At 42.8% G+C, this 27,181-nt stretch overlaps 2 protein-coding genes across 5 annotated transcripts; one reads left to right on the top strand and one right to left on the bottom strand.

The window, feature by feature from the left end:
• Positions 1 to 128: 128 nt before the first annotated feature.
• sp4 (sp4 transcription factor) lies at positions 129 to 9,142 on the bottom strand. Of its 4 annotated transcripts, XM_061759480.1 has the most exons (8): positions 8,542 to 9,142; positions 8,228 to 8,298; positions 7,132 to 7,479; positions 4,586 to 5,747; positions 4,254 to 4,452; positions 3,335 to 3,534; positions 1,905 to 2,177; positions 896 to 1,013 (listed from the first exon to the last, which is right to left on the bottom strand). In XM_061759480.1, exons 1-7 carry the CDS (start codon positions 8,546 to 8,548, stop codon positions 1,912 to 1,914), a joined length of 2,253 nt encoding a protein of 750 aa, XP_061615464.1. In that variant the 5' UTR covers positions 8,549 to 9,142; the 3' UTR covers positions 896 to 1,013; positions 1,905 to 1,911. The 4 variants fall into 4 exon arrangements, with proteins under 4 accessions (XP_061615463.1, XP_061615466.1, XP_061615465.1 ...); XM_061759479.1 differs by having other exon boundaries at positions 129 to 2,177; XM_061759482.1 differs by lacking the exon at positions 1,905 to 2,177 and having other exon boundaries at positions 129 to 1,013.
• Positions 9,143 to 11,157: 2,015 nt separating this feature from the next.
• On the top strand, positions 11,158 to 26,281 carry sp8a (sp8 transcription factor a). The gene is made up of 6 exons (XM_061759484.1): positions 11,158 to 11,490; positions 12,911 to 13,593; positions 21,008 to 21,038; positions 21,573 to 21,642; positions 24,514 to 24,640; positions 24,931 to 26,281. Exons 5-6 carry the CDS (start codon positions 24,605 to 24,607, stop codon positions 26,050 to 26,052), a joined length of 1,158 nt encoding a protein of 385 aa, XP_061615468.1. The 5' UTR covers positions 11,158 to 11,490; positions 12,911 to 13,593; positions 21,008 to 21,038; positions 21,573 to 21,642; positions 24,514 to 24,604; the 3' UTR covers positions 26,053 to 26,281.
• The last annotated feature ends 900 nt before the right edge of the window (positions 26,282 to 27,181 follow it).

Here is a 27,181-nt window from a genome sequence, read left to right as displayed (position 1 = left end):
AGTATTCATACCTTTTTGTAACATCTTGGTTTGCCAGGTGATTTTTCTAATGTGAATTGGGTGCAAAGGCTGGGAAACACTCGCTCAAGCGTAACACAAACCAATATGTTGTCAATCAGAGAGGTAAAGCTGTTTAAAATCACTTTATTCACGTGTTATGCAGGCAAAGCATTTTTTTCTGCTTGAAGTTGTCTTTTTTTTTTTTTTTTACTGACATAACACATTTATACAAACCAGTTTTAGAAATATCCACAAACTGGAGCCTTTGAGGCTAACCTGGCAAAAAACCCAATATCAAATGTCATGGCGGAGAACACATTTTAGAAAAAGATTTACAAATGAGATGTCTCTAGAAAATATCAAAGGAGAAAAAAAAGTTGGTTGTCACACAAAATATTACCAAAAAACATCTACATTTGTTTGGGATCAACTTTTTTTGTTGTTTTAGTTGGAAACAAATTTTTTTTTTTTTTTTTTTGCTTTTCTCCTAAAAAGAAGAAACATACATGGCGCAAGGAGGGAAAAAAACCCAAAAGAAAAGCAATACTACAGGGGAAAAAACAAACAAACAAAAAATAAAACCTGAAACATGCCGTACACAAATACACTCACACAAATACAAGTCCAGCAAGAAGGCAAATATTACAACTCAAGGATAATAAATTAGCTTTACACAGTGGGCTGCTGTGTTAACTGGGAGGGGCTGGCTTTCAAAACAAATTCTATAAAATATGCTTTTTACTTTCATAAGACTGTACGCACTGGACAACACCACCAGAAATATCTCACCACCACATGGCTAAACAGCCTGAAGACCCCCCACAGCTCTCACCCACTGCACTTTGACTGTGCTCCATCTCACCACACACTCCGCCTCGCCCGCCACTCGCTCAGACCTTCCCTCAGCTTGTGTTAAGGCAGTAGTGGGTCACACAGCAGGGTGAGGATGGGATTCAGAAGAGCACAGGAACCCAAAAGCTTCATCGCAGTCCCACATGACGCTCTTTCAGCTGCTGGAAATCAAATACACAATGATGATAAAATGTCTGAAATTACCAAACAACTGACCTCGTGTGTGTGTGTGTGCTCTCATTATTTGTCTTCCCCAGACCCCCCTCCCTGACAATGTAAACATGTTCCACTAGATTGTCATTAAAGTATTGCTTTCACCTCACATAGTTGTAGAAAGCTAGATTGTTTTCTTCATAGAAACCTTTTTTTTTTTTTTTTCTAATGGCCACAGCCGCAATAGGAATGCATCATATACATTTTTTCCATATGTGCTTTTTCTTCTTCTGTTCCTTTCGTGTTGAAGGAATTCTCCTTTTCTTTTGTAACAGTTCATAAAGGAATCAACACCTGAATCAGATGGGAGGACAAAACTCAAATTTGGTAGATCCTCTTCATGACTGTTGAGAACACGCACACAAACACACGCGCACAATCTAGATCATAGGTTGACTTGCACACACGCGCACACTTTCCCAAGACTGCCTCGCCTCTGCAACAGTCCTGTACCTTGATTGACCCTCAGCCCTGTCCGACAGGTAAGAAACCGGTACACAACTTTGTGCATAGAGATAGGTGTTAACACAATTTAGAAAAAGAAAATCATTATTGAATGCTTTTTCTTGTGTTAATCTTAAAATGACTCTCACTTTTCCCCCACCTCCTATGGACCCATGATAGATCTGTTGTACAAATGAGAGCTTATCTTTCATAAGTGTACAGTATTTCATCATTTTGTTTTTGGCGGTGGACTGTTTTGAATGAAGCTAATCTCTAGTCTTTTTTTTTGTTCCCCCCCCCCCATGAAGCATCTGTAAAAAGAAAGCAGCCACGCCAGCAGTCTCTGCGATGACCTCCACTAACAGGAAGTCAGCGCTTTGAACATAAATGAATACCGGTTGTCTATTCAAACTCCTCCTCTTCATCTTCCTCCAGGTGATTGGAGGTGGTCGGTGTTGCGGGCTCAGAGTCATGGGAGAGGGTCGCCACAGTGACTATTTGAGGGGAAGCCTGGAGGCCCTCGGGGGTGTCGTCCTCCATGTTGTCAGTGGTGATGATTGCCACGGCGGCCCCGCCCTTTTTGTTCTGGTGAGTCTTAATGTGCTTGGAGAGGTGGTCGCTACGCATGAAGCGCTTGGAGCATTCAGGACACTCAAAGCGCTTCTCCCCTATTGCAGGACAAAAACACCAACTGTGAACTCAATTCAACTCACTTCACAAATATTAAACAATTCATTAAAAAAAAGGCCTCAAATTGTTTGCCACTCCCAGTTGAGATTTACTGTCAAACTAATCATAACTAGACAATTACACGTGTATTTAAAACAACATTTCTTTTCCTTAGGAAAGTCCGCTTAGCTTAATGCTAACAAACAAAGCAAATTACCATTGACAAGTTAGCATCGATAGCTGTGCTTTTAGAAGCAACGGATACTTAAACACAAACAGTGCAAGAACAGATAGAACAATACTCAGATACATATTCTTTATCCTCTGCAAAGAGTGACTACTATTACTGAGTCACAGTAGTAGTAGTAGAAGTCTATTCTTCGTTTGTGCCTGCATGACTGCAGTACTGCCTCCCACTGGCCAAGGCAGGCACACCAGAAGGAGCAACACAATGAATTGGATTGCAGCATTTAATAGTGATGCACAAATTGTTTAATTCTATGATTTTATTAAGTACAATACTAGAGAGTGCTATTTTTTCTTATTAAAAAAAAGTGTCTTGGGGGGCAGGCTGGAACAAATTCTTGGCATTTTCATTCATTTCAATCAGGAAAGATGATTAGATGTAAGAGTGTTTTGAGTTACAAGCGTGGTCACAGAACAAATTAAACTCGTATCTCAAGGTACCACTGTATAATGAGAGTCATATTTTGACAAGTTAATTTCAACTTTATTCTCACAATATACCTTTATCCTATAAATGCTACTGTATTCTAAAAACATGCTTTTTATTTTTAACAAAAACGTTTTAGTCATATGTCAGATTTATGCAATGATATGTGTCATTCATATCAGTGCTTTTAATTGGCCCAAAACTAAGGTAGGCAGGAGTAATTGGTTAATTATGTTTGTTTTAGTGGTGCGCTGGACCCCATATGTATGCATTTTTTTTTAATAATACAACATAATTTATTGCAAATTATTTGTTTGTTTTCATGTCAACATTTTCATCTGAAATAGGCTGGAAAAATCACATGGCTCTACTTTCCCTGTGTGACATTTGTGGTACATTTTCAGCATGCACTTCAGTATCAATACATACCTACTCTGTGTATGTGTGTGAGAAAGAGAGAGAGAGACAGACAGACTGTGGCACCTGTGTGCGTTCTCCGGTGCCTCTGCAGCTCGTCACTCCTGGTGAACCTCTTGCCACAGAAGATCCAGTTGCAGACAAACGGCCTCTCGCCCGTGTGCCAGCGCAGGTGGGCCCTCAGGTGGGAGGTCTTGCCGTATACCTTCCCGCAGCCTTCCATGTGGCAGATGTGCTGCTTCTTCTTCGTGGGGTCCCCACTGTTTCTGGGCCAGAGGGCAGGAGTCCTTTTACTGCAGCACTTATGAGTTACAATTCCATAAATCCAGCTGTGTGATGTTAAAATGTATGCATGTTGATGATCTTGTACTTTGACTGCTAGATGGAAATTACACACTGAATTGCAATTATCATAGCATAATTGTGAATATGGCAAATCATTTTCTCTCAAAGATCCACAGTAACACAAAAAAGTGAGTACACCCTCACCATTTGTAAATATTTTATTGTATCTTCATGGGACAACACTGAATAAATGTTGCTTTGCTACATTTGTAAATTTGTCACAATTTGGACATTTTCACTTCGGGGTGTACTCTCTTTCGTTGCTAGCGGTTTTAGACAATGACTGTTGAGTTATTTTGAGGTGAGTAAGTTTACACAATTATACAAGCTGTACACTGACTACATTGTAGAAAACTGTCATATTTTATTGTTGTGCCAAGGGACAATTTTCTTGTTTGCGCATGACAAGAAAATAAAATATTTATAAAAAAGTGAGGTGAGTACCCAATTTTGTGAGATACTGGAGATAATGTGAAGCTGGCTCGCTCTTGTCACACTGTTACTAGCTCAGGTCTAAATTTGAATGTTGAGTTATTGTTGTGACTTTTCTGTTTTTCTCAATTAAGATTAGGAAACCCTACATTACACTACTAGTCCTAAATTTGACCATCCTACACCGGCTTACTGACAAACTTCCTACCTTGCTTCTCCATCTCTACAGTTTGGGCAGGAGCAGGCGACTCGACGGAGTCTCTTGCTGGGTGGTCCCTCTTGGTCTGAGGAACTCTGCACAGAGCCTAACTGGTCTGGACTCATTGATGAGCTGGATGCCACATTACCCACGGCGACCGTCACAGGCGACGACTGAACTTTGACCCCATCCTGCCCTTGCGGTTGACCTGTTGGTGAGAAACGACAGACAAAAGCATTCGAAAGTAAGTTTAGTTGTTTGTTCAGTTCTGGCTTAAAGATAAAAAGTAAGGTTCTGCACTGGCATCCAAACCTGGATGGATAGTGTCAATGCTCCCTTACCCTGTAGACCTGTGATGGTGAGGGGCACACCCTGCACCTGAACCCCGGCGTTACCGAGCCCGGCGATGCTGACCGTCTGTACACCGGATCCTGGGTTGATTTGAGCTGCACTCAGTGTCAGAGGAGTGCCGCCCAAGGAGACCAACCCTCCACTCCCCACTGTTGTCCCACCAGCCACCGGGGCCAGCGTGAGCTGCTGTGGCATTGCCGATCCCAGGCTGCCCTGGAGGGAAACACCACCAGGGAGCTGCAGCGTCTGCCAGGAAATCTGCCCGGAAGGGGACAGGGTGGGTGTGCGAACAAGGACCTGGGCTGGGTTCTGGAAGGCCTGAATGGGCTGTAGAGTTTGACCAGGGGCCAGCTGGAGAGTCTGAATGTGCTGCTGCCCTTGGTTTTGACTTTGAGCCTGGGGCTGCAGCTGGATTTGCTGCACCAGCTGATGTCCCACTTGCCCCACGATCACCTGTTGAATTGTTCCCAGTGCGTCTGCCTGGCTTTGGACTCCATTGGCCTGGTTCTGACTTTGAGAGTCTGCCTCGGTGCTTTGTGCTTGGTTTTCAGTCGTTGCGCCCTCAATACCAGCAGAGACCACTTGTGTTCCATCTGACATACTGTCACCTTCACCTACTGCTGCTGCCCCAGACACCGCTGATGTCGTCATCAACTGGTTGCCGCTGGCAACAGAAAAAGTGCCATCTGCTGATTGGATAAGCTGCACGGCCCCGCCTCCTCCAACATTATTGATCACAGGCAAAGCCAGGGTCATGCCACCAAGGTTGATGGGTACTGTGGTCATGACGGGAGTCTGAGAGCCCTGAAGGGTCTGCAGCTGCAGGGGGAAAGACTGAGCGGGACGGATTTGCAGGGGGACCGTCTGATTGGCTGTACTTGACAAGATGGCCTGCTGGTTGGCTGTTTGGAGAATGGCCTGAGCCTGGCCTTGACTCGGACTCTGAATGAGCTGGAGCTGCTCGGGCAGAGCCCCGATGGAAGCCTGCTGGGTTGGGTTGATATGGATCTGCTGTCCATCTGCAGTCTGCAGGTGAGGGATGACCTGGTACTGGACCCCGCCTCCGGAATTGGGCAAGTTCTGAACCTGGATGATCTGGAACTGCTGTTGCTGATTGGCGGCCACACTGTTGGTCCCAGCTACGGCTTTCAGCTTCACAATGGGAACGCAGCAGTTGAAGCAGTTAGAAGACGAAGAAAAAAATAAAAGAATGCTGACATCATCAATACGGTGAACCTCCATTATTCACACAGGATCGGGACCGAGCCCTGCCATGAATAGTGAAAATACGCAAGTAATTGACACCCCCTGTAATTGCCTATAGATAAGCCCTAAGTGAAGTTCCTCAACTCACTTCAACATACAGTGGTGCCTTGAGATAGAAGCTTAATTTGTTCCATGACCAGGCTTGCAAACAAAAACGTTTACTTTTTTAAATAATAAAAATTGCCCTCTACAATATTGTACTTTATAAATACATATAATAATGACATAACTGAATAGAATATATAGAATTAAACTGTTTGTACAACATGATTAATTCACTGTGACTGCGTGGCTGCTGCTGGCCACCTGGGGACTGTATAATACAGACATCCTGCTATACATACAGCCATCCATTCTCAACACCGCTTATCCTGGTTAGGGTCGCGGGGCGCTGGAACCTATCCCAGCTGACTTCGGGCGAAAGGCGGACTACACCCGGAACTGGTCGCCAGTCAGTCGCAGGGCACATGTAGACAAGGACAACTGAACTGAACCCACGCTGCCCGCACCAAAGTCAGGCGAGTGTACCACAACACCATCAGTGACCTGCAGTAATATTAATCGGTTTTCGCAGAGGATAAAGAATATATGCCTGTGAGTATTAAGTCTATCTACACGTGTTGCTCCACCGTTTGTTGAAATGTCCATTGCTTAGAGGGTATAACACTGCGATATTCATGCTATTTGTCAGCCTATTTATGTTTTTTCTTTTGTTTGTTTGCATTAAGCTAAACTGACTTGACAAAGTTTTTTTTGTTTTTTTTGGAGAACATAACTTGCGATTGTCATTGTTTTATGTTTAGTTTGACAGTAAACTTCAACCGGTAGTGGCATTAAACATCTTGAAGCCTCTTTTTACAAAATAATTGTTCACGATCTGACAAACTGCTGATTGTTGGGAGGTGAGTTGAGTTCAATTCCACCTTACAGCAATTTTATCTGAAAAGAATTCTCGAAAAGTCAAACCATAAAATAAGCCAAACCACTACTCATATCTCGAAAAACTCAGTAAGTTGGATCACTCATATCTCAAGGTGCCACTCATATCTCAAGGTGCCACTGTACTTCCTTGACACCAAGATGGCACCAAAGCAATTCTGTTACACAAGATAGAGCTTGGGCCCGATCACAAAAACAGCAATTATGTGAGTTTTTAGTGAATAATAGAGGATAGATTCCAAACTAAAAAAATCCACAAATAGGTGAATTTGTGAATGGCGAACCGAGAATATACAGGGGTTCACTGTATTAGCACGAACTCATCCCTGACCTTGCGTCCAGGTGAGCTGTCATTTGGAACGGTAGTGGCCACTGTTACAGCTACCGGCTGGTTGGTGTTCTCCTTGGCCATGGTAGCTGGTGCTGTAATGATCTGCCACCCGTTCCCCGTGAACTGAGCCGGGACCAGTTCCAGCTGCTGGGGAACTAGGGCCTGGCTCCCAGATGTGTCGACTACAATCTGACCCTGGAGCTGACCTGCTTGCAGCTGAATCTGACCAGCCTGGAGCTGGATCTGCTGGGGCCCCGTCTGGACCTGGGTCCCCTCTGCTCCCCCCTGCCCTCCGATCTTACTGCAGGTGGCCGCCAGCAAAGCCAACGGAGAGGGCTGAGAAGAATCCTATGAAGGACAAAGTGAGAGAATAAGGGACAACTCGGGACTCATATGCATACACGAACAAGCACCACCTCCAAGACAAAAAAGCCAAAGGGGATGGATGGGTTTGAATTATTCTGCACGCAAATACACAGTGTGACACAAGGAGGAGAAAGAAAAGGCAATCGTTGGGTGGGGGAAAGATGGTGTTGAAGAGAGAAACACAAAGCTGACAGAAAGAGAGCTGTCAGTAGAAGTGGGTGGTACTACAGGAAGCGAGTGGGTGAGCGTGTGAGAACCACATTTTCTCTTTTCTCAGAACACTGCAAGAAAATGCCACCTTCTCTCGCTCTCCTCGCAGGAACTAGGTCGCAGGCACAACACAGCAGGTTGATTTTGCAACTCATACAACACCGTGCAAAATGACACTCCAAGCGATGTACGTGCAAACAAAAGATGCATTTGCAAACGACTCCCTGAAAATAACTTTCAAAATATGGAAGGAGTCCATAAGCAGAATTAAAGCATTTTGAGGCTAACTCAAAGTGACACTTCAATAGTACAATGGGTGAAGTGTGACAGCCGTATAAAGCTACTCGTGAGGCTTTTGGGGATGGCCCTCAGCTGGGCTGCACACAAGCAGGAAGCGGAATTCACAAGAGGAACGCCCCCAGAGGTGTCTGACTGACTGCTGGCTGGCTGGGAGCGAGAGAGGGAGTGCATTTTCTTGGCCTAAGGGCAAAGCAAAAGTAAGCAAGTTCCTTGTGAGTACCTGCGATGCAGAATTTTTCCCCTTTTTTGACACTTTCCCTCCTTCAGTTCCCGATGATTCCTTCTTAGAGTCTGGGGGGGGGGGGAAATAAAATAAAATAAAAGGTCAAAAGTGGAATGGCAAAAGTCACAATGTCATCAGGTGTGTGCCTTTATAAATGCAGACTGGGTGACCTTAATGAGATCTCAGCATATATAGCACAACAATGGTGATCATTACCAGTAACCTCACCAGCAACATCACAGGCTTCCTATCTGTCAGACAAGGGAGAGAGAAACGGGGGAGGAGACGTAAAGGAGGAGGAGGATACCTACCACTCATAACGCATTAATATACCAAGAGGGAGAGGGTGTAGTTCACGGTAGAAGGCCGGCCGGCCGGCCGGGTACGGAAGCGGAGGACGGCCTGTATGTTGGGCTCTGGGCCGTGGCGGATGTGCCCGTTTTCACGAAACCACCCACCGTCCAGGAAGGGCGGTGCCAAGCGGATTCACAGCGGAACAGCCTCCCCCCTTCCCGGTTAACAGAAATAACGGAGAAAGCTCCGGCCGTCCCCGTCCCCTGGCACCCGCGTAGTACGTCTCTTTAGCCGGATTGAGCGTCCGGAAAGCAGCAAATTAGCGCTTGTCAGGATGAAATGCACAACGGCGTTCGCGGTGTGTTACCGAAGAGGCCCTCCCACTTCCATTTAAGCATCAGGACAACACCCCTGTTCTGCTGTGCCCGCGTGCCTCCGCTGCTCCCAGCACGTCGTCGCCGCCTGGAAGGCCACCGAAAACCAGCCACTATTTGTATGGTACTCTTATTTCCCTTTTATTCGTTCACACTTTCATTTTTTAGATAGAAAGGGGGAGATACGCTCAGATAGCTCTGGCTTTTGTGGGCGGACGCGCTCCTCCCACTTATTCAGATTGGTCGACGGGGTTTGGCGTGCGAAGGTCCAGATGGGAGTTGTATTTTGCTCAAGCCTCACCTCCTCCAATGTTATTGGGCGAGCAGGACTACATTTCCCATATCGCCCCGGGGCCGCGTCCTCCATGTAGCCCGTAGTGGCGCTAGTCATGTTGCTGTGAGAACGACGGCAGGGCGGAGACTATTATGTTAGTGGGCTTTATATGAGAAAAATAGGCGTGTGTGGAACTGTGCACTGCTGGGGGGAAAAAGGAAAATGTGAAAATTCCAAAAAACTTGAAACAATAAATAATAAAATAACTAAATAATAATAATCTTTTCCAAATAAAATACACTTCTTCTAAATTTGACACACCACAAAGTAGAGTGTTGTTGACAACCCTGACAAATTTCAATGAGTAAAATAATCCCCCCCCATCCCCATCCCCATCCCTAGAACCGCCACTGAGTAGTAGTAGTACAGATACTAGTGCAAAAGAAGACTGGTAAAGGTAGAAGTACTGACTGATTGGACTCCTTGAACTAAAAAAGCACAGACTGAAATGTAGAAATTCTGAAATGTACGTAAGCACCAAATTACAAAGTAAAACTGAAAAGTGTATGCAATACCTGTTGGTACAAGGAGCAAAAAAGGAGGGTTTTTTTGTGTGTGTTAACCAAGAGCTAGGTTCATGTTGGCTCAGGGTTTTATGCTATCAAAACGTGTATCGATAGCTTCGCTAATGTTGTGAAATGACTCACGAAAAATGTGAAATTTGCTAATAATCACAACTGAAAAATTAAACATTACCTGTATGTGTGTTTTTATTTTCTTGTTTTTCGGCAAATCTTTGAACGCCAGCAGCTGGTAGTTTTTAGGCTGGCACAAGACAAAGTGTTCGCCATGAATCATTATCGAAAACATCTAACAATTCTGTTGAATTCAGTGATGTAATTCATTGTCTATTGTTGTATTCAATTTATTATTAGAATAAATATGGAATTCATTTTGACTGAGTTGTGGGACTCGAGCCATGACTTGATTCAAGTCAGACTTAAGTCGCCAATTGTAGGACTCAGGACTTGCTTGGCTAAAACTAAAAACATATGAAACACTGTTTGACTTAGACTTGAACATGACAAATCATTGTATTTATAGCTGAAAGTCTTCATTTTTAACATAGTGTGCCATTTGTTTTTGTTTTTGAAAACCCACAAAGACAGGTAAGCTACATATAACCTCACAGTTTAGCTAATCGATAGCTTGTCAAACATGAACTAAACTTTGTGTGTTCTGTGTTAAAATGAGAAGACAAAGTAACAGGCAACACGGAGACACTAGTGAGGATAAGCGGTATGAAAAATGAATGAATGAATGAATGAACTGTGATTGTGAATGTGTGAAGAAGAATACATTGTGGATGAAGATGAGGTTGCATCATCATTTATCAAAATACTTACATCATTGAACAAGATTTAAATTATTTTTTTTTTTTACTATAACAATGTACATTTTGTTTTTCTGTACTCAGAATTAATTTCCACTCCCACAAGCACACGCTTAAGCTTCCTAACTGCAGCCAAGTGCCCCCGCCCCCGGGCCACTGTGCAGGGCGTTGCTAGGCAACGAGGGCTGGCCTGGGGAGGGAAAAAAACGGTGTCGCTTGTGTGAAATTATTCGGTACGCTTTTGTGCATATGTGAGAGTTTTAATAATCAGTATGGATAATGCCAATATGTGTCTTTATTGATTTATCCCCCCCCCCCCAAAAAAAAGTAATTTGGATGAATTACTGAGTTTTTTGCAAATGCAAATAAAAGCAGTCGGAGAGATGTTATTTGCGCATTACACCGCTAGATGGCGTCATTCTAAAGCTATATAATACTGTATAATTGGAAAAAAACACTTTAGTGTATTAGAATAAAGTCTATTTTTTAAAATAAAAATATAGTGTATAACTATTTCGTAAAAGAGGATACACCAAGGACATTGTATTATTGTTATTATTATTATTATTATTATTATTAATATTATAGCTTAATAAAGAGAACTTGATTGGTTTCGTAATATATATGTATTTATGTTTCAAAAATACTTTTTCTGCGCAAGACCCAACTTGAGGATTGCTTTTTGTCATTATAGCTGTGGTTGATTTCGTAGGATATTTTAGTTGTTATTTTTGTGATTGGTACTTGACAATTACACAGCGCAGACATTAGCCTACTGTATGTGTGATATAGTAGTGCGTGTGAGTCTGTGCGTATTTGCGTGCAATGTTGTCTTTTGTGCAGTGTTCTCAACCTTGCTGCAGAAGCGTGTGCGGGCGGCGTGCATTTGTCACTGGACCCAGTGGAGTCAGTGTGTCTCTTAAAGGTAAGGCTGTTAAGACAGAGATTTGTGACTGACATGAGTTTTGGCAGATGCCTCGTGTGTGTGCGTGTGCGCGCTACTCACTACTCACTCACGGAATTGGATTTGCTTGTTTGAAAGTTGGCAAGGGTACAGTTCTAATGAGTGGATTGACGAGACCGCGTCCTGTTGTCTGGATGAAGTGGCAAAACAACTGTTGTGTTTTGCAGCGCAGAGTGTGTGCAGCAACACCAAGAAAACATTTTCCATTATTTCCACCAATACCATAGCTTCAGAGTTTTATTATTTAGAGCAGCGGTGTCAAACTCATTTTTGTCACGGGCCACATTGTAGATACGGTTTTCCTCAGAGGGCCATTATGATTGTAAAACCATATCAATGTTTAATCGACTGATCATCATTACACATAGACAACAAATTGATGGATAACTAGTTTTGAAAGAAGTCAATGATAATGGTTTGTTCAACTATTGTTCAAGTAACTGTAAAAGGGGGATGGAGGCAAAACATGCTTACAATAGTTCATTACTATTTATTACATGTGAATATTATACAAAAATTTGGAACAGATTTTAGCAAGAATCATGGAAGTTGACACACATGATTTTCTTTCGCGGGGCACATAAAATGATGTGGCGGGCCGGATCTGGCCCCCGGGCCTTGAGTTTGACACCTGTGATTTAGAGGTTTGCAGGGGTTTCCAACGCGGGGCCATTCGCTATTGGGGACATAATTCAGGATTACCTCGTACACACACTCCTCCTGAAAAGCGTATTTCACTGCATAGGATGAGAGCATTTCAGTATATACTGTGAGAGTTGTATGTGAGAGGATTTCAGTTGCACACTTTGAGATTTTGGTTGTGTGTTTGAGCGAGGTTCAGTAGTGTTTGAGAGCAGCATGTCAGTCATGTGTGTGAGATTTTCAGCAGGGATATGTGTGACAGCATTTCAGTATATCATGAGCAATTCAATATAATGTGTCAGAGGGTTTCAGTTGTGTAATTTTGTGTGGGTGTGTCATTAGATCAGCTGCGTGTGTGAGCGTGTCAGTGGTGAGAGAGTATTTCAGTAGTGCGTATGTGTGTGTTTCAATAGTGTGCTTGCGGATGTTTAGTATGTGTGAGGGAAGTTTTCAGTATAAAGTGTGAGAGCATCTCAGTATATTGAGAGAACATTTGGTATCATGCGAGAGGATTTCAGGTGTGTGTGTGTTTCAGTTGTGTGCGTGAGAGCATTTCAGTATTACGTGAGAGCATTTCAATAGAGTGCAAAAGCATTTCAATAAAGTCTGAAAGCATTTTAGTAGTCTGTTTGTGTGTGAGAAGAATTCAGTCTTTGTGTAATTTTTCAAGGGCTGGGAATTTGCAGAATGCGTCCGTTGGCGTCGGTAACAAGGACAGGTATTTACAATGTGCTTTCAGATAACTGTAAGCCAGGTCAAACCGTAGGGAAACTACCTTCAGTGCACATACTTATACAAGGAGAACAACAACAGAACCAAGCAAATGACAGAACAACTCATCCCGCAGTGATGCATGAGAGTACCTTGACCTCGAGGAGGTAGATGAAGACAAGAGGAGATGCCTGCAGGTACCTTGAACTGAGAATGAACTCTGGGTGGAATAGTGACCCCATTAACCAACTGCTGTTCCAAATCAAATTCAACATCTACTTTAGTTTTGGTTTTAGTTCATGAAAATCTTATTGTATTGGTCCATTCATGGATCAAACAACTGTTGGGAATTTTGCCGTTCCGCTCCTCGTCAGAGAAGAGCAAGTCTAATTAAGTTCACCAATCAAGCAATAAGACTGAGCAGAATGATGCAAGCATCGTGTGAACCTGAATGATAAAAAAAAAACTATATAGCTACTTCATGCAGATGTGAATGGCAAATACACATTAATGGTACTGTATATTGTACATGAATAAATAGAATGTGAACGTGCGCAGCAGTGTGAGAAGTTTTTTTTTTGCTGTTGTTGTGCAGTGTGCGTGCGTGCAGTCCACTAGCTAGCTTTGAAGACGACGATGCGATCCTAAGAGTCGAGGAAGACCTTTCCAGTGGCGCTAAGTGGAGGGTGCAGCACACCATAAAGATCCAAGGTACGTGTGTAAAATTGTGCTTCAGCGTGTGTACTTCAATGCGGGACTTGACCCAGCTTGCCGGCCTGGCGGAGCTTGACGCCATCCCCTCGTTTGGGGCCGTCTATGTATGTCCTGAATGACGGCCCAGAGGCAGTGCATGTGTGAGTGTGGTTAAGGTGGCAAGAGAAATGTTTCATGTTTGACGGGAAACATCAATAAAACAGCGGTCGTCAAACCACCTGAAGCTTGTCCGAGTGTGTGTGTGTGTACTGACCTGTGTTCTTTGCTTTAATCTGTTGCAAGGCTCAACTCTTCCTGCCCTTATTGATGACCTCACAGTGCCATTTTGCATACATGTGATCATCACGTGTGTAATCACAGCACATACAACATGATGTGCTCTCTTACATATCGTGCTCCCACTCTATATCGCGGTTCATCATTCGTGACTCTGCTCTATCACGGATTTGTAAGTGATCTTTTTTTTAATGGGTTTGAAGTGTGTACAGTAAATCCCCTTTTATTGCGCAGGAAACATTCCAGACCTACCCGTGTTATAAAGACAGAATAGAAAAAAAACATTTAAAAGATAGTTATTTGTCACTTCCAGGTGAAGTTTATGGGAAAACTGACGCATCCATCCATCCATCCATCCATTTTCTGAGCCGCTTCTCCTCACTAGGGTCGCGGGCGTGCTGGAGCCTATCCCAGCTATCATCGGGCAGGAGGCGGGGTACACCCTGAACTGGTTGCCAGCCAATCGCAGGGCACATATAAACAAACAACCATTCGCACTCACAGTCACACCTACGGGCAATTTAGAGTCTCCAATTCATGCATGTTTTTGGGATGTGGGAGGAAACCGGAGTGCCCGGAGAAAACCCACGCAGGCAGGGGGAGAACATGCAAACTCCACACAGGCGGGGCCGGGGCTTGAACCCGGGTCCTCAGAACTGTGAGGCTGACGCTCTAACCAGTCGTCCACCGTGCCGCCCGGAACACGGACGCATAAAATTTAAAAAAGACATTGTAACATAAAACATTATAAACCACAATGTTCAACCAAACCATATAATTTGGTTAAACTGTGCTAGCTTACTGCTAACGTAACATGTAACACCAACACACACGGAGCAGCAACACATACAAACAGAGCATACAGTAAGAGAATTAAACGTTGCGGGAAAATCATGAACCAAACTATACAGTTTTGTCTAATGAAAGTCAGCTAGCTTAATGCTGACATACAATGTGAAATGCCATTGATGGGCTAATGGAAATTAGCATAAATGTTGCAGTGACTATAAATCTTCAGCATCGCATACAACAAAAGTTAATTAAGCATTGTATAGTTAAGCCCATCAAAATGTTCAACCAAACCGTACAGTACAGCAAAACATTACTTACAAGGATATATTCTCCCTGTTCTGTGGGAACAATGACTGCCCGTTAGGAGGGACCCGTCTCGCTTCTCTTCATTATTACGGTGCATTTCCAGCCAGTAAAGCTGAGTGCTGCCAGGCATCTTGTTGCACAATGTGGTACTACACCGATGGGAATAACTCTAAAGTCAGACTAGCCTGTATACTGTTAAAAAAAAAAAAAAGTGGCAAAGAAGGTCTCCAACTAAACTCCAGTAATAGTAGTCGTTCCCATGAAGCAGAGAAAATACATTTTCCTACCTGGGGTCCCTCGCAATAATCAGGGGTTGACTGGATACAGGCAAGTCCAAATTTAGAACTGCGCACCTTCAGTGTGGTACCTCGTTGTGCCGCAACATGCCATGCTGCACTGAGCTCAACTGACTCCAGATTCAGTAGTATTAAGAGCAGAAGAAGAAGAGGCAGATAATTTCCCCACTGTGAGCAATGTTTTATGCTTTGCTTGTATGTGATGCTGCTCCATGTGTTAAAGTAGCAGTTGTTCAACGGTTTATAGTTACCGTGGCATCAGTGCTAATGTCTACTAGCCAGTCTATGACGTTTCACATTATATGTTAGCATGAAGCTAGCAAAAATTCAATTAGTGCATATGGTTTGGTCGAACGTTTTGGTTATTAAATTTACAATCACGTTTAAATCTCTTTGTTTTATATGTCAGTTTTACAGTAAACTTGAACTTCTTTCGGAGTGATGAATAAACAGCCTGAAGCAACCACACTTTGCCTCTTATTTGGAGGACTGTGTAAGTATGAGAGTGAAAACAGGCGCTAAAAAATACTTTGAAAAGTGTGTTTTAATGAGTTAAATATGTTAAAGTGTGTTGGATTGGTTAAACTACTTTAAAAAAATCATAAGCTCTCTATATTGCAGATTTTCACCTGTTGCAAGTTGGTTTAGAATGTATCCCCCGTGATAAATGGGGGCTCACTGTACAACCATTGCTTCCTCACACTGCTTTTTCTTTGAGGAATAAATTAACAATTTGTTGCACGGCAATTTGCATGAAAAAGCGGGCGGGCGGTTTCCAGTCAATTTAACAGCAGGTCATCTCTAGCCCGGCCTCCTCCTGCTCTCTTAGCCCTTAAATGTGATAGCAGGCATTGTGGCGAGGTGAAGCGCAATGTGTGGGAGGTGCAAGAGTTAACCAAGAATATGGAATGAATGGTGTGGGTGTGTTAGCATACAGGCTATTAATCTTTGTTTACTTTAAAACTCATATACATTTATATCACTACATTACTACTGTGTCTTGTCATTAAGATATATAGTGCCACCCTTTCAAGTAATGTCACATACATCAATATTTTAACATACATTTTTATAAAATCAAGAGACTCATAGAGAATGACCAAGCCAAGCATTGGGTGATTGTTTGATTACCTTCAGAAATGAATTAAGTGAGCATGCTTCCATAATGTGGAACTGCGTTAACTTTTTGTCCCCCACTCATGAAATGATGATACATTGATAGCGCAGATAAACTGCTGGCTTGTAGGCATGCGCACCCCCTCACTCACCACCCCCAACAGGATGACCCAGACCCTCCAAATGCTGAGGTAGCAGTGATCAAATCCAAGAAATTCATCCATCAAGACAGAAAGTGAAAAATGACATCTGGGAGTATATGATTATGCTCTTGGGCTTGTACGCATCAATCAAGAGACACCGCATACACACACACACACACACACACACACAGGCACACGCACACGCTTGACCACACATTAACCTAGAGAAGAAGCTGAACCTAAAAAATGAAGATGAACAAATTAATCTCATGTTTTGTGTGTGTGCGCGCGTAAGTGTGTGCAGCGCAGGAGTGAGGGATGAAGAGCGTCATTGGCCAAGAGAACAGAGATCACGGTCAGAGCGGGATTTAATCAAAAAGGCCGAGTGAGAGGGCAACTTTTTGTACGTGAGCTTGAAAGATTTCTCCCTCAGTGCTTGAACATCATCATCAGCTTTACTTGAGGGAGGAATACATGACGCAAGCTTGAAAAATAAAAGATAAAACCAAGTCACATGACGTCCTGTTCTTACGCCTTCACCCCCAAGCTCATCATTATCTTCTCTCCCTTTCATCCCCACTTCCTCCATGTTGCGTTAAACACTGAATTGGCTGAATGTGTCATAACCAGCTGGGTGAAGTAGATCCTAATAACAGGCTTGGGTCTGCACATCCTCCCTTCATCATGACACATTCTTATACGAACACATCAGGCTGAATGGTCCCTAAATGTCATGTTCATTTTCAAAATCAGACAAATATTAGCCGAATTTCAACATGAGTCAGAGGCCTTTAAAGTGTAATTCTGCATTTTAAAGAATAGGCTGTTGGTTGACTGCAAAAAAACAAAACAAAAATCTAATATAACCACAGAAAAAACTCACGTGTCTTCAGTGTCCTTCTGATGATTACCGCTCTCCCCGCCAAAAAAAACTTTGACCACAGAGGTCAAGCTATCCTTTGAATTATTTTGTCACTTTGAATCATGGCCTCCTCAGAAGGGCCACACACTTAACCTTCTACATTTTCTCAACAGAAGTGCAGCCATTCATTAGAGTCACGATAAGAAAGATGCGTATGTTGTATGTTTCAAAAACGTTTTTTTTTTTTTTTTGGTTTTCTATGCTGCCTGTTTAGAAACTGTCAAGTTGAGCACTACATGGTGCTAGATAACAATATAAAATTAAGATCAGTTTCTCACTTCAATGCCTTATATAATACAGACAAATCACCCAACGTTATTTCTTACATCTGCCACTTTAACAAACCTGCACATTCAATCAAAATATATTACAAATAAAAGACACCTATTTATGTTAACCTCCATGTTTGAAATTTGCGTGGGAATCTGAACCAAAACATTAAATCTTTTAAAGACCCTATGAAGTGAATTCAGGGATCTGTTTCTGAATGCATTATTCATGTTTGAGGATGAGCGTCAGCCTCACAGTTCTGAGGACCCGGGTTCAATCCCCGGTCCCGCCTGTGTGGAGTTTGCATGTTCTCCCCGTGCCTGCGTGGGTTTTCTCCGGGCACTCCGTTTTCCTCCCACATCCCAAAAACATGCATTATTTGGAGACTCTAAATTGCCCGTAGGTGTGAATGTGAGTGCGGTTGGTTGTTTGTTTGTATGTGCCCTGCGATTGGCTGGCAACCAGTTCAGGGTGTACCCCGCCCCCTGCCCGATGACAGCTGGGATAGGCTCCAGCACGCCCGCGACCCTAGTGAGGACAAGCGGCTCAGAAAATGGATGGATGGATGGATGGATGGATGTTTGAGGATGATTGCCCAAAACATCCAGACTGTCAACTATATATTAATCATTAGTGGAGGTATAGTGTTAAATTGCTTTTCACCATTTCTGTTTTTATATTCTTTTCTGTCTTTATTTAGAAATGAAATATACAAACGTTTTATTGCACTGATGTGCTAAAGATAACCTGTTTTTGTTTGTTTTTTTGCAGAGAGGTGTCTATTGTGTAAAAACTACACCAATAAGCATATTAAATGAAAGCTGTACCTCTCTATCAATGTCAATCAAAACTGAAAATGATTATCTTTTATAATGGCAGAATTCTATGATAGCTTTTATATTGGATGTCATCTGAATGTGCAAGTGTACCTAAAGAGGTGACTACCGAGTGAATGAGTTGTTGTTGTTTGTGCGAGTGGCTGTGAGAACGAGAATTTCATCAACTCCAATTTGCTCTTGAATTCATGTTCAACCCAAACCGCTGAATATCAAATTTGTATCCTCATTTCATGAACGTAAGTTACTGTGTGTAATATGTAAATGCACTGTATACATGAATGTGAAGTAGGCACTTTAACAGTGTAACTGTTAAGCGGGAATCTCCTCATTGTGCTGCGTAGACAGATGAGATGACATCCGTAACCCTTGCACAAGTCTCTTAAAAATTCAATTCCCATCTAATGAAACTATGTTCTCAATTATTAGTGCCTTTGGTACAGCTCAGCAGAACCACTCTCATGATACACATGTGTAAAATATGCAATTTTCATTCCAAGGTGGGGACGAACCCAAGTGATCATTTGACTATTTGTTTTTGTGTTTCTATGGCATTTATTTGTCAAGCTTGCCAGGTTGCTTTTGTTAACACACAATTGTCAGATGTGTGTAATTGTGTGAGGGTTTACCAGACAGAGTTGTTAAATTTAATTGCAAATGCAGAAGAAAGGGAATCTTGTACATGTGAATGTTTTCATTGTGGCGAACCTGAAATGTTGTCCATCAGCTCGGTGCTGACAAACGACAGACATGCCAGCGTGTTAATTACAGGAAGACGAGGAGGTGCAGCCCCAGGCACATCCTGGCACAGCGCACACCTTGAAATGCTTCTTCCCCTTCTTGGAAACCAAAGAGCTGCTCAATTTGTTTTGAGCGGATTCATTTTGATGGTCTTGAAGAAAGTTTGAATTTAATTAAAAGCATGGCAGTGGTCTTTTACTGGTAGTATACCAAACCTAAATCCAGGACAGTATATGCACCACCAACTTCCGCATTCGGTACAACAGGTGAAAGCACTTCGTCCCGGCGTCGTTAATGGTGGAATTGGAGTGGCACCCCTAGGATCTACAAATGGCTACAGCACGGGTGTCAAATTTGAGGCCCGGGGGCCAGATCCGGCCTGCCGTGTCTTTCTATGTGGCCGGCGGAAGCAAACCATGTGCATCAACTTCCATGATTCTTGCTCAAATTTATACCAACAAAATTTATTTAAATTTGTTTTGGTCATCAACCTGGAGTCATGCTCATTAGCGCAACATGCACAGGAAGTCCACAAACACGTTTTCCAGGTTTAGTCATGTGACGTTCCTCATATAGCGGTTTAATGGAGGATGGAGCGGACATTGCCTCTTCTCATTTCATCTGTTTGTTTTCACTTTTGTCATGCTCATTATTTCCACCTACGGGACTGGAGTGGAACAGTAAGGGGTTTGGAATTGACTATCTGCAAACGCTCGCCTGGGGAGCGTAGAAAATCTCAGTTAGTCCAACTATTTCCGAATCTCTATCTGCTAGGCAATACTATGCCTCCAAAGGAAAATGAAAAAGTTAGTTTCAGCAAACAAGAAGCTCTACAGTCGAGCATTGGTGTGTGCCTTTGTGTCAGGCCTCTAGTAAGTACAAATGAGTGCTCATTTATTTATTTACATTTCCCAAGGCTGAGGTGAGTTGTAGTCAATGGATCGTCATCATCCGCAGGGCCCACTTTAGCATAGCACCTTACACTCGGTGTGTAGTCGCCATTCAGCTGCCGAAACAGCATCGGAAACAAGACGGCGGCCCAGGTCGAGAGCCTGACATTGAAGCAAAGGTTGAGCATTCATCATCGTGCGTCCTTGAAATAAGACATCCGGTTTTTCACCATGAGAGACGAGTTAAATTAACATGAGTAACATGCATTCAAATTAATGTATTTGAGCTTACTTTTAAGTTGTTTTATATTGAAAACCGGATACATACTGTTCAACATAGTTGAGTTTCTGCGCTTGTAAGAGTTACCTTGTACATAGAGCGTATATCCATACTTATGAATATAATTTGACACTCACAGCTTGAAGCCTTTAAAACGCTCTGTGTTTTTTTTAATCGTTTTTATTTCTTAAAGTTTTATTCTTATCTGTGTCCAGCACTTTGTTTTCAGCTGTGGTTGTATTTATGGTGCTTTATAAATCAATTTGAGTTAAGAGTTGAATTTGTCCCTTCTGGCAGCCGAGATGAATGAATTTGCTTTAATGACACGACACGTCGTTCTGCGAAAAGTAGTCATTTTGCTTGTAGACAGAAGGAGCAAAAATGATCGAGCTGCCTGAGTCCATACAACGGAAGTGCGTAACGAAGTAAATTTCCATCGGGCTTGGATATTTTCATTCTTTTGAGTTTTAAATTAACAGCATTTACAAATAACTAGGCTGTCTTTCTCATAAACAGTATTTTGTTGCTCTCTTTGTCTTCCAGCAACACTGGTGACGTGGACCATAAAATACAGGTATTTACATATACAACTTTTTAAATTGACCATACTTTACATAGAATACGGTACAATATCGCCAAGTGGCAGCCTGGCCAAAGTTTGTAATGGCCAATCACTTTTTGATTACCAAGCATAAACAGTTTTGAAACATAACATTACCCAACGTTATTGTTCAGACTTCCCTGAGGTCTGTGCTCCACTAAGGAAATTTGTAGTTCATTATACGTTTGTGCAACAATCTAAACAAATAAGGGGTTTTTGACAGTATTGGCAATTATTTGCAATAACTTCACTACAACAGTGCGATTCGGAAGCAGGGAACATCTGCAGCAGGGTATTCTATAGAAAATGTTGACACAGAGATTAGACATACAGTATTTAACACAAATGCACCACAGGACTGCACAGACGGTGGGAGGTTTTTGCTTCGTATCTTGCTCTTCAACAAATTGATTGCATAACCCCCCGGTCGTAGTGAATCTAATTTTTTTTTTGTTATGTGTAACCGCTTGTCTTTTGACTAGGTCATTTCCCTTCTAATTGTCCCAGCAGGGGCAGCTGAGCAAAATGGCTGCCCTCCAAACGCAAGAGGACCCCTACGACGGCAACAAAAGAGGAGGTAAGCAAAACACCAAGGAGAAATGAAATACTTCACCCATCAGTCTTTCCCGGAGATGTGCCAGATCTTTATTTCACTCTTTTCTTCTCTGCGTTTTCTGTCTCAGTGGCCACAAAGTGAGCGGAGAGCACACGACAATCTTTTTTTGACGTCCGATGGCGCGTGATAATGTGGTCATTATCACGGCTAAAGGAACAGGTTGGGGCTCAGACAGGGTTTCAATAGGGGGGCCTTTCATGCTGGCGTGCACACACACTTTCAGTGTGGGAAAAGAATGCAAGTAAAGAGAGGACAGCTGTTTGGGTGGCTCATGAGGATGAGGGTCAGGTTAGAGTGAAGATGGCCTACTGTAAAGTCCACCTGTGAAATAAACAATGCCTGAGGGGGCAAAAGCAGGGGCCACTCATTTGGTCATGTCCACTGGGAGTGGATTAACACCTATACTGTATATAGCCCCCTGAAGCACCAACTTTGACAAGCGATTCAAATAATTGACTTTTTCATGTTAAAAAAAAAAAAAAAAAAATCACTAATTGTCACTGATGGTCTTTCCCACATGACAGCAGACTCACTTAACACACACAAAAAGAGGTGAAACGCAGCAAACTCAAAGGACTTTCCCATTTAAAATGCTTGTTAAAGTAATCAAATAGATTTTATATTACGTTCAATTCAAAATCAAGCATAATGATGACATACCATATGTCAAAGTATCAGGGATTTATCTGCATTTGTGTTTCACAGATATTTACTCGGGTAACAAACAAAATATATGTAATACAAAATAACAACCTCATAATTTTCAAAAAAAATGTAAATAAAATAAAATAATATATAAAATATATGTGAATAAAACTAGTCTAATGATTTACCAGTCAGCCCTTTCAGCTATTTCAAGCTGACTGACACTGAAAAATGAACACTATCAAGATCATTCTAATTTATTGAAATTACATATATTCAATGGTGGTAGATATTTAATAGTGATATATATATATATATATATAGCGTCACCAAAATAACAACATACCCCCTCAATCACGCAAACAACTCCACTGACTTTCATTAGGCTGTTCCACACAAAGATCTACAATAAAACATTACGCAAATATATATATATATATATATATATATATAAAAAGTTGTTTACCAATTCAATATTTAACACAATGCTGCTTTTATTCTCTCAGGTGACCATTTATTATTAATATTATACTCATTCTGGGGCAGCTGGCTAAGGGCAAATTTGTGATTGATAGATTCACATGATTGATAAGAGAAGGAAAAGCACAGGAAGAGGTGTTTTTTGGGGGGAGGAACCCGACATTTGTTTTGCTGAGTGACGTGAAATTGCAGAGGCAGTGCAGTTGGTATCCTCCCTTCCCTTCCCCCGGGGGTTGACTGCTCAGCCCCAGGGACAGGATGGGACGGACCGGTCCGGCCTCCCCCTCTGCAAGGCTTCAACATCTTTACGCGCATTAGTCTTTAACCACACTTCACACATTCAGTAACGTCATGTACGCAGTTGATTTTCACTTATTTTGTTGTTTGTTGGGTGTGTGCTTGCTCACACAGCCCTGTTGTAAATCACAAAGCAGCACGCAATGGTAAAGCAACAGAAAACCACAAGAAAAGAGCACAACATGACTCTATTTGTGTTCCCTATCATCCATACAATGTACCTGTGTTACAAGCGTGAATTTGGCTTGCGATATGTTTTATATTTAATACAGAGCAATCATTAAATGAATCCATCTATTTTCTATACCACACTCTGGACTGGTTGCCCGTCAATTGCAGGGCACGTATAGACAAACCATTCACGCTCACATTCACACCTATGGACAATTCAGTCTTCGATTAACCTAACGTGTACGTATGTTTTTGGAATGCGGGAGGAAGCCGGAGTACCCGGAGAAAACCCACTCAAGCACAGGGAAAACATACAAATCCCACACAGGAAGGCCGGAGTTTTGATTCAAACCCGTAGAACTGTGAAGCAGATTTGCTAAGCACTGAGCCAACCACTAACCACTGTGAAAGTCATTTGTATTTGTCCTAACCGCTATACTGTATAAAAGTCACTTGTTGGTCTTACTGCAAAACCCTGCCAGGGAAAAACTCACTTAAAGAGGAGTTGGCAGTTTGTCCGTGCGAGTGCACGACAAATGATTGAGACCTTGTAAGTCACCTCTTCTGTCTCTTAGTTGTTTTTCCTCTGGCACAGTGGTTTCAGAGCTGACGTTGTTCATAAATCATATTGATCATGTACTACATTTCAAGTCATAATGACTGTTTAAACAAATAGGCGGATGACAAAAAGTGTTTTTTTTTTTTTAATTTGCAAACTCCCCTTCTAATTGACCGTTGTTAATGGACTCGCCCTGCTAATTTTGCCTCGCAACAAAAGCAAATTGAAAAAAGAATCACTGCAATTATGTCAAGTCAATTTTCAATTCACTACCAGAGCTGTCTGAAGGCACTTCACATATTGAGCAGGTCAAGAACCACACATGGATTTTAAATACGTTTTTTTAAAAAGTTATGTAAACTATTTGTTGCCAGTAAATTAAACCCAATGGCATTGGAAGACAATTTGGAAGTAAAAACAACAACACCACATATTGCTATTTTAAACTACAATTATTGTCTATTTATGTGTAGCATTAAAATATTCCGCCAATTTTAACCTATCATTTACTTATTGTGGAACTCCTGGAGTCTCAAATAGCTTTTAAGGATTTATCATTTTGGACTTAAGGCCCACTGATTTCAGCGTACACTTTATTTTTTTTTTGGACGGAAATTTACAACGTTCCGGAGCTGCTCAGAACAAGAGACAACCTGCGTTGGCCTCTGATTGGTCCACAGACCTCCAGGCCTCCAAGGCACGAGGAAGCATCAAGTACAAAAGAGCAGACAAACACGCACTGTGACACGTACACAACACACACACTTGGACATGACAGCGCAAACCATGGCTGCAACACTAATGGGGGTAAGTTTACTTTTGTCTTTATTAGACACTGTTAAATGTAATGTAAGGATATTGCGAATGTGGACAAAAGTGTCTCCAATGGAATCCAATATCCATGTTGGTTGACCTCAAATGGACTCCTGTTATTATTGATGAATGTAAGGCCTGTCCGTGGTAGTTAATGGAGAGGGGGTACTATTCATCCTCATCATCTCACGGGGCTATCCATACTTCAAATAGAAATCGTATTGCTTCACTTTACTGCCGTAATGTCCCACACGGTTCTAAAACGTGAGTGTGTTCCCGCGTAGGAGGACCCCCGGCTGGGCAACACCCCTCTGGCCATGTTGGCGGCCACTTGCAGCAGGATAGGGGAGTCGAGCCCCTCCTGCTCCCCGCATGACCTCTCCGACGGGCCCGCGGGACTCGCCAAGGACTTCCACCCGTGGAAGAGGAGCGTCCCTGGCACTTGTCTCACCTCACTGGGGGTCCCCTCCAGGAATACTGGAGCGGGTTTCTCGGACACCTCCAGCGCCTTCTCGGTGACCGACGCTAACGAGTTCCCAGCCTACCAAACGTCAGGGCAGCCCGACACAGGGTTTCCCGACCAGCGCTCCGTGTTTCTCACCAAGTTACCCTCCCCCGTGGAAGGCATCGCCGGGATATACCCGCGGCTCCACGCGCATCCCTACGAGTCGTGGTTCAAGCCCGTGGCGGAGGTCGCGAGTGGGCCTTCTTCGTGGTGGGACGTCGGCACCACTTGGGTGGACGCTCCGAGCCCAGACGGGGTGCCCTCATCTGTGGGCGGCTACTCCTCCGAGCACAGCCCCGGTGCCGTTCCGCATCTCCTCCCCGGCACGCAGCACCTGTTCGACGGCTTCCGGGCACCCTACTCGGAGTCCGCGCCGAGCCCGGTGCTCCCCCTGGCCGCTTCTTCGCGCCCCTCCTCGCGTCGTTACACGGGCAGAGCCACCTGCGACTGCCCCAACTGCCGGGAGGCGGAGAGCCTCGGCCACGGCGCGGCGAGCCCACGGCGCAGAGCCGCGCACAACTGCCACATTCCGGGATGCGGTAAAGTGTACGGCAAGACGTCCCACCTGAAGGCTCACCTCCGTTGGCACACCGGGGAGAGGCCGTTCGTGTGCAACTGGCTCTTCTGCGGGAAACGCTTCACTCGCTCCGACGAGCTCCAGAGGCACCTGCGCACGCACACCGGGGAGAAGCGCTTCGAGTGCACCGTGTGCCGCAAGAGGTTCATGCGCTCCGACCACCTGAGCAAACACGCCCGGACGCACGACGCCGAGGGGACCGAGCACGGAGACGAGGAAGCCGGGGCCGGCAACGGCGGCAGCGACACGGACAACAGCGCGGGCGGAAGCCCGAGGCAGTCCCCGGAGATACACGTGACTGTCCACGCCGACGAGGTGAAATAAACAGCAATTTATTTTTTTTATTTTTATTTTTTGCATCAAAAAAGTAAAGGGAAAAAAAGAAAAGAAAAGAAATGGCACTTTATGATGAATGTCAGAATAAACACGCTTACCTCATGTTATTTGTAACCTTCTTAAAAAAAGAATAATGAACTTCCAATTGTTTTTACTTTGCTTCCTTGGCATAAATGATGTGCTTAATTAATTAAACGCTCCTTTTTTTAAGTGCAAATTGAGTTTGTATCTCTGGGGTTATTTCACTTTTAGTTAATGATACGTCATTGCGGTTGTAAAAAAACAAACAAAATACGAATCATTTGTGTTGTAGCCCATCTCACTGGTGCCAATAAAAACAGGTCAATCTTACCTTTCTCGTTAGGCAGCTCGTTTGCAACTTCTGTATTACAACCAGAAACATCAGTTATATCTTAGTCAACAGTCAACTCACATTAGTCTTAATATCCTCTGCATACCTTCATGAAGTCAATACTCATTTTTTAAAAAATCCTTATTTTAGTTGAGCAGTCAGTTTTACACAAGTGATTCCCAACAAGTGTGCGAGATCAACAGGTGTGTCGCAGGTCCGAAAATGGTTTATTCACTCCAAATTATGTATCTTTTGGTGGTCTATTTATGCAAGCAAAACAGTTCAATACTCTAACACTAGATGGCAGAGGCTACATTATTAACTTGTGTATCAATTATTTTTTGTGGCAGAGACTTTTTCCAATGTGAAATAGGGTTTGTCTCAATCCAGGTTCAATTAGGACAGCGGCAGCTAGTGTATTGCATAATCTTCATGCTTGGTTTTAGTTTTATGTACATCTCCATTCTAGTGTTCAAAACACAAACATGAAAATATTAGAGCAAAACTATAGTATTTTCTCTTCTTTGTATCTACAATTGCACACATCCAAAGTAAAAAAAAATGTTGCTGCAAAAAAATAATAATGGACTTGTTAGTACGATTAAGAAATGCAAATTAAAGTTAAATTTCATGTTATTTCTATGCCTTGATATTTGGTTGTAAAAATAAGCGTATTTAATTTACATTATCTAGTCATTTCTCGTTAGGCTCTCAGTTTATATGTAACAATTTACTGTGTTATAACTGAAAACAAATCCTGATGTG

This window comes from Phyllopteryx taeniolatus, chromosome 21, assembly GCF_024500385.1.
Source record: "Phyllopteryx taeniolatus isolate TA_2022b chromosome 21, UOR_Ptae_1.2, whole genome shotgun sequence".
Lineage (NCBI taxonomy): Eukaryota > Metazoa > Chordata > Actinopteri > Syngnathiformes > Syngnathidae > Phyllopteryx > Phyllopteryx taeniolatus.
This window is presented reverse-complemented; position numbering and strand designations above follow the sequence as displayed.